At 40.4% G+C, this 7808-nt stretch overlaps 1 protein-coding gene across 1 annotated transcript; it reads right to left on the minus strand.

Annotated features, from left to right (window-relative positions):
- Positions 1–369: 369 nt before the first annotated feature.
- On the minus strand, positions 370–7536 carry mat2aa (methionine adenosyltransferase II, alpha a). Its single transcript, XM_053515581.1, has 9 exons — positions 7334–7536; positions 4717–4794; positions 4373–4495; positions 3879–3991; positions 3588–3731; positions 3011–3229; positions 2743–2925; positions 2518–2651; positions 370–2156 (listed from the first exon to the last, which is right to left on the minus strand). Exons 1-9 carry the CDS (start codon positions 7407–7409, stop codon positions 2054–2056), a joined length of 1173 nt encoding a protein of 390 aa, XP_053371556.1. The 5' UTR covers positions 7410–7536; the 3' UTR covers positions 370–2053.
- Between the last annotated feature and the right edge of the window lie 272 nt (positions 7537–7808).

Here is a 7808-nt window from a genome sequence, read left to right on the forward strand (position 1 = left end):
CAAAATACATTTTAACGGACATGACCTCACACTCTCAACTTTATTAATTGGGCTCAGTCAAATCAGTCAGTGCTTCCAGTGAACGCATCACTGAGACTATTACAAAGATTTTTCATCATACTTTAAAATACTCACTACCTCTACAGAAAAGGAATATAGCCGATTCCACGGGACTCAGTACAGGGTACCAATCCACTGCAGGGCATACAGTGTAAATACATAAAACCTGAGACTGGAGGAAGACATTCTTTAAAAAAATAAATAAAGACCCTAAAAATAAGCCAAAATCAGAACATGTAATAATGTCAATCTGCAAATAAATTTTTGGAATACCAGATCAGAAACGTCACACAAGACTCAAAAGAAACCTCAGGACATGGGAGCAGACGTTTTATTTAATCAATCAGGAGACAGTATCAACATTTGGGAAAAGTAGGGATGGTGGGGGGATGGAATAAAAAAAAAAAAAAACAAATTTAGGAATAGCTGCAGGTGCATACATCTCAGAGGGAGAAATTCTGGTGGACAGAGCAGATGGAAGGGGGGGGAAAAAAAAAAAAAAAAAAAAAAAGGAGTGGGGCATGGATGGAGAGAGAGGGGAAGAAAAAACAGACCAGAAAAAGGCACTTTTGCTCTTCCAGTAACCAGTCTGGTGCACCTATGGCTGGAATTTAAATAATAATAAAAAAAAAAAATGTAAAGGACTCTGACCGCTCCCGAGCAGAGCAACGTAAACAAGGCCAGTTTCTCTGTACAACACTGGCCAAACTCTTGCTTCCGCCTCGGGTGCAGGGCAGGTCATCCAATATGTAATAAAATACTTTGTGTGCGTGTACAGTATGGTTAATCCCTCTTCATTTGCAGTCAATCAAGTAAATCTAATAAGATAAGACAGGCAACAATGGTCACAGCTTCCAGAGCCACCCGGCGTCAGAGCCTCAGAGCTTTTCTGTACGATGCCATGAGGATGCCGCAGGGTGAGACACTGGGGCGTCCAGCTACACTGCCGCGCAGGATCATCCTTTAAAAAGTTTCCCCCATACAAAAAGGAACAACTTTCCAGTGCTCTACGGCTCCCTGACTACTTCCGTACGGACAGCAGGGCTTGAAAACTGGTGCAATTCAAGTGGTGAAGTCGACCCCTCTGTGGCGGCGAGGGAGATCAGCTTCTCTGTAACTACGCCGACTATCGACCGCGCGCAGAGGGGGAAGTGCAGTGACTTCACCTTGGTCTAGGAAAAAAATAATAATAATAAAAAAATAAACTGCCAACAGAGCTACCGAGATAAAATTTAACTTTATAAAAATAATCTTAGAAATAAGCAGAAGAGGGCGGAGTTAAGAATCTCACAGTCCTTCAGAGCCACAGTTGGTAGCAGCTTCTGGCTTCTCTGTAACACACCAGAATAAATATGGCCTGCAAGGACTGAGAAGTCAACAGATTTCTGAAAAAAATAACACCGTGTCACGTAATAAAATATATATTATGCATGTTCTCTAATCGAACCAGGTCTTTTAGAGTTATACTTTGATTCCACCCAAAGCTGGCATTCAGATTGTTCAACATTTCACTGATCAAGTTTTTAGCACGATATTGACTGAAATGCGTCGCTTAAGAAAAAAAAAATGCTGTCACAAATGGTACTTGCAGGGGGGAAGAAAAACAAAAACAAGATGTGATTGGCTTCAGTGCTTCATGTGGAAATGCATAGCAATCTGCATTTAAAATATCAATTTGTACCATTATAACTTCAGCAGGATGCAGGAGAGGAAAGGAGGAGAAGTATGGGACAGAAAGGGTAAAAAAAAAAAAAAAAAAAAAAAAGTATATATGCAAGCGGTCACGAGACGGACCTTCCTAAGGTGGTCAACAAGTGTTGAAAGCGGGTGCAAGCGAAAGGAGGGAGGACGTATTCATTCATCTATCTTTGGGATAATTTGATTTTAAGGAAGGGGGTCTAAGGTTAGGCATGAGGATACATCCTTCTCCTCAAAGCAGCAAGGTTTCTCTGTAGTGTACACCTGCTGACCGAAAGGAGAAGCCGTTACAGGTTTAGTAGTGAAGCTTCTTCGGCACCTCCCACGAGAAGGAATCGCGGCCGAAGTGGCCGTACACGGCGGTGCGCTGATAGATCGGCTTCTTCAGGTCCAGGTCTCTGGAGGAACACAGGAGAACGAGATGAAAACGCCATCGGAAACTTTTACCAAAACATTTTCAGCATAAATAGCTGCTTCAGGAAACTCGTGAGTGAAATATTTTACATACAACCATCTAAGCCACGTGAAACTGACAAGTGTTGCATCTTATAATTTGTGTACAAACTAATTATAAACTCCTTTATACCCGGTTACTGTTTGCCTTTCATAGACAGGTAACTAGACACAAATGTGATTCATTTAAGCCTTGATGCTTTTAAACCATGAGGTTTAGTCTAAGAAAATGTTTAAGGCACAGTTTATACAATTTACAACATAGAGTTACACTAAGACTATTACAGACAGACACGCCTACTTTACCTGACAATGACCCCAGGCCGGAGGTCAAAGTTCTTCCTCACTATTTCCAGCAGTTCCTTCTCACTCTTCTCGGAGGTGCCGTAGTGGAAGATGGACACGGAGAGAGGATGCGCCACGCCGATGGCATAAGATAGCTGAGAGTTAAAAAAAACAAACGGTAAGGTAAATCCATTTTAAACTATACTGTGATCCTCGATTGAAAAAGATCCTCGATTGAATCCTCACCTGCACAAGGACGCGTTTGCAAAGGCCCGCCTTCACCAGAGACTTGGCGACCCAGCGGGCAGCGTAGGCGGCGGAGCGGTCCACTTTAGTGTAGTCCTTCCCGGAGAACGCGCCACCCCCGTGAGCTCCCCAGCCTCCATACGTGTCCACGATGATCTTACGTCCGGTCAGACCAGCGTCACCCTACATCACAATTAACAACTCAATACTGTAATCCAGTTAAGGCACACACACGTCCCGTCACGCTGCATGCTCCCCCCGCCCTCACCTGTGGTCCTCCAATGACGAAGCGCCCACTGGGCTGCATGTGATAAATAGTGTCGTCGTCCAGGTACTGACTGGGCACCACTGCCTTAACGACCTTCTCCTTTAGTGCGTCACGCATCTCGTCCAGGTTAATGAACTCATCGTGCTGCACAGACACCACCACAGTGTGCACACGCAAGGGGATCATGGTGCCGCGGTCCTGACGGTACTGCACAGTGACCTGCACGGAAGACAAAGAGCTGGAATTTAACTTTGGACGAGGTAATAAATCTCTGGAATAGAGGTTGACCGATGTTTAGAAAAATCAGGACAGCTGGACTGAAGCTTTATACGCAACATGACATTTACTTACAGATGGGACTAAGGAGAGCAAAGGAGAAAATTAACAGCTGAACTTTTACTGATTACGTTTCCACAAAAAAAAAATTACCCGAAGCAAAACACATCACTTTCCATGATACATCTTTTATTGCTTCCCCCTCCTTCCTCAAAAATCCACTCTTTCGCTGAAATCTAAATCTATTTAAAAAATAATAATAATTTTTAAAAAAGGGCATAAAATCTACATCTACACTCACCTGAGTTTTGGAGTCCGGCCTCAGCCATGGCAGAGATCCGTTGCGACGCAGCTCAGCCATTTTAGCGTTCAGCTTGTGTGCCAGGATGATGGTCAGGGGCATACACTCCTCCGTCTCGTCAGTGGCGTAGCCAAACATCAAACCCTGAAAACCGCAAAAAGTAGGTCTCAGTGTTACTTCACATGCTACAGTCATCCCAACTCACGATGAAGCCTTGTGTAAATACCCGCCGGTCCCCAGCATTCGGTCCACACCATATTCTAAAGACGAGAGATTTATCAACATGCTCACCTGGTCTCCAGCACCGATGTCTTCCTCGTTGCGGTCCAGGTGGACGCCCTGCGCGATATCAGGGGACTGCTGCTCCAGGGCCACAAGGACGTTGCAGGTCTTGTAGTCGAACCCTGTGCAATTTATAAAAAAATAAAAATAAAAAAAAAAAAACATTTAAAAAGGGGGGTTTGAGCCACAGAAGCAAAATGAGGGAGCCACAAAAATGCAAGTCACAATACAGACATTACAAAATAAATAAACACACACTACAAACTACAACATGACCACAAAATAAACACTTAATACAGCATTCTAGAATTAAATTAAAGCCAAATATCCTACTTTCATGCTCACTAACAAACATTGGGATATGGATATCTAGCTATCAAAAATATGAAACAATCCTATAGACCCACAAACCTATACTCAAGACACAACAACGGCCAAAAGACACATCTGACCCAAATCAAATAAACTTTATTTGCACAGCCGGTTCGATGTTAAAGCCCCACCTTTGGAGGAGTCATCATAGCCAATTTGCTTTATGGCTTCTCTAACAACCCTCTGGTAATCGACATTGGCAGAGGAGGTGATCTCCCCGGCAAGCAAGATCATTCCGGTCTTAGCCACAGTTTCTGGAAGGAGACAAGATTGCAGCAAGATCATAAGAAAGAATAAAATCCAAGGAAAATTTCTATATATAAAATCTTAAACTGAAACATATGTAACGAAATCGCTAGTGATTATTTTCTGTTTATGCATTATATAGCCACACACGATGTTCAGTTAACGTGCATCCTCATTTACAGAGCCTCAAGTTTAGCAGTGATACTATTATAGTTGTAACAACACGTACCACAGGCGACCTTAGCGTTGGGGTCCTGCTTGAGATGAGCGTCCAATACGGCATCGCTGATCTGGTCGCAAATCTTATCTGGGGGGGTAAAATACGACACATTCACATCAAAGGTATAAAACGCCGTCATATTACTGCAATATAATATAAATATAAAGCAGAAATTTCTGATTCATGATGTAAAACTAAGCTTTATTAATGTTTAAAGATGATCAGGTCTGATTCGAATGTAATCAACCCCTCGAGATCAACGAAGCGAACCGCAGCCAAAGCAGCTTCTACTGAATCTACTGTAACATATGAGCAGGTCATTTTACTGGCTGATTGAGACATCTGTACGCAGGGGTACACAGACATTACATGCTTTATCACACCGCATACATCAGTGCTTTAAGTCTTCAATCATATTAGCATCATCAAAGGGACTAACTCAGTAGGCTTAAAAAATGTTCAATTTAAATTCTGTACAAAATGCTCATCCCATCTCCATAGAGTTTACAACTGTTTTAAAAACACAAATAATGCATGCAATCACAAACATGTATTGCAACATAATGGTAGAAACAATGGCAAGTTAAACTCTACTAATTAAACCACGACGATGGTTATTCCATAACCCTGAATGCAGAAAAATTAAACAACGGTGACATCACAAATTGCCCATGCCTTTTTTTTTTTTTTTTTTTTAAACAAACAAGCAGCAGCTAACATTTTCCATTTAGCACCACAACATGGGAACAAATTTGCATTAAGAAGATGCCTTTAACATTTTTTTTTTTTTTGCCAAATGCTTGCTGCTTTCTACTAATCCCCGAGCATGAACCAGAGCATGCGCTGAACTCAACAGCTGGGTTATGATTGAGTTGGGTTACTACCCTGCAGCCTGCAGAGGGACTCTATATTTAGAGCAGAGATAAGAAGTTTAAATCGGCTACAACACAGCCAGGATTTGAGGCACCCATGCATCAGCCTGTCCCACACTGCTTTATGCAGGAGCACACTAGTGAGTACATCACATTTATTAATTAAAAAAAATATATCTATATAAAAAATTTGAGGAAAACAGCATGTGCTTGCATATTGCACAAGAAAACTTAATGGCACAAAGTATTAAATTTAAACATTGTGATTTTTGTAATTACATGGGCTTGAATCTAAAATGCAACTGAAAGATTTTCCCTCCGATGCAAGGGTTGCCAGTTTGGGTAGTACTACACTTTCTAGTAAGAACCTCTTGTCCGCATGAACATCTTTAAAACATTCATGTGGATGAGCACAATTTCGATTTTAAGAAAAAAAAAAATCCAAGTACATTAATCTCAGGTATGGAAATCTCTATATACATGTATAATCTCGGGTTTCTGCCTACACTGACAGTACATTCATATTAACACCCTATACAAGAGAATAATCTGGCACTTGCTCAAAAATGATCACAAAATTAATATATATATATATACACATACACACACACGCGTAAAATCACACGTGGCACAGAGACTAAACTGAAAGCCTTGATTGACCTGATAAGAGCACACAGATTTAAAAGCAAAACAATACTCACTTACACAATATATTTTACAAAAAAAAAATAATAAAAAGTGAATTTAATAAACATATTTAGGACTTTGATCATAACCATAACTTTACTTTGGTTGCAAGGTGGGGAAATGAGAAGAAAAATCTGGCAACCTGGATGGAGGCTGATGCAAGACCGCAAACACGTGGAGACACAAAAGCATACAATAAGACTGCGGATTGAGTAACACCTTCCTAACAAACATCATTTCCTCTCCCTCTATATAAATATATTTTCTATCTCTGCTCTTTGGTTTTGTTAAAGAACATAAAAAGAATGATCAAAGAAATTCTTTTTTTAACATTGTTAAAAAAATTCAATTTAAACAAAACTGATACAGGACTTTTAAAAAGATGTTAGTAGAATGCATAGAAAATAAAACTGTGTCGACAAACTGTGTAAATAATTAAAATATTAATTATCATGGACATCTAGGCAAAGAAAAATTAGATCATCCTTCAAGCTTTAGAATGGCCACATGTTTACGCTTGCGTCGTGCGCATGCGCGATGTTTCTCCATCACTCCACAGAAATTACATTTTTCGTTTTAGGTGTATTTAACAAAACATACTAGCAAAAATTAACCTCTACAGCCATTTTCTATATATACACACACACTTTATTTATAATGTATATACAATTTATTTTTTTGGCCTGTAGCTCGCGCTTGCCCTGATTCGGCCTGATAAACGCGCGTGCTCAGGATTACCCGGCAAACAAGCCGCCTATAAACCTAATACAAGTACAACATATTTAAGATTTCTAGAATCCAAGATTGAAATTATATAAATACACGTGGTGTCTTCAATCGTTAAACTTTAGAAAGAAATGCGCGCTAAAAAAAAAAAAAAAAAGAAAAAGAAAATTGACAATTAAAGAAGCTATTGTTTGCTAACATGCTAACTGCGCCCAGGTATCGCGCGAGACAGTTTCAATTAGCTCAACCTGCTCGTCTTTATGGCCCAAAACATCTACAATTGAAGCTTATCTGTACCATAAAAACATGATGCCAATAATTTTCATTATATATATACATACCAGGGTGTCCTTCACCGACTGACTCGGAAGTGAACAGGAAGCAGTCATCAATGATGGAGTTATCGTGGCCGTTCATGTTTCTGATGAATATACTTGTGAAATTAGCTAATACTCTAGTAGAATGGCTAGCTGGCTACTTAGCTGTTTGCCTGGCCCTTAAAATAAAATTGTTGTTAAAATCAAACACACCCTGTCGATAGACTGCACCCTGAATGAATGAAGCGGCTAGTGGCTGAGCGGTCGCTTATATTCCTCGTCCGTGGGCCGACCGCCCGTATCTGATTGGTTAAAAGAGACGTCGACTATTTTCACCAGCCAATCATGTTCAAGATCAAGATTTAACGGCGTCCAAACGGAGATGCAAATACTGTAATTCATAGCATCCTTGATATTAACACACAGTCTAACAGTATTAGACGGTCTAACAGTATTAGCGTTGGTAAAGGGTTTAAAGACGGTTAAAGCGTTTGTAGAA

Source organism: Clarias gariepinus, chromosome 17, assembly GCF_024256425.1.
Source record: "Clarias gariepinus isolate MV-2021 ecotype Netherlands chromosome 17, CGAR_prim_01v2, whole genome shotgun sequence".
Taxonomy (NCBI): Eukaryota; Metazoa; Chordata; class Actinopteri; order Siluriformes; family Clariidae; genus Clarias; species Clarias gariepinus.

Bases quoted from the DNA above. Each gene is read 5' to 3' on its own strand.
- mat2aa (XM_053515581.1), bottom strand. From the start codon at position 7,409: ATGAACGGCCACGATAACTCCATCATTGATGACTGCTTCCTGTTCACT. The intron at 4,496-4,716 runs GTACGTGTTGTT...GTCTCCTTCCAG, and splicing joins CAACGCTAAGGTCGCCTGTG to AAACTGTGGCTAAGACCGGA. The intron at 2,157-2,517 runs GTAAAGTAGGCG...GTGTTCCTCCAG, and splicing joins CGGCCTGGGGTCATTGTCAG to AGACCTGGACCTGAAGAAGC.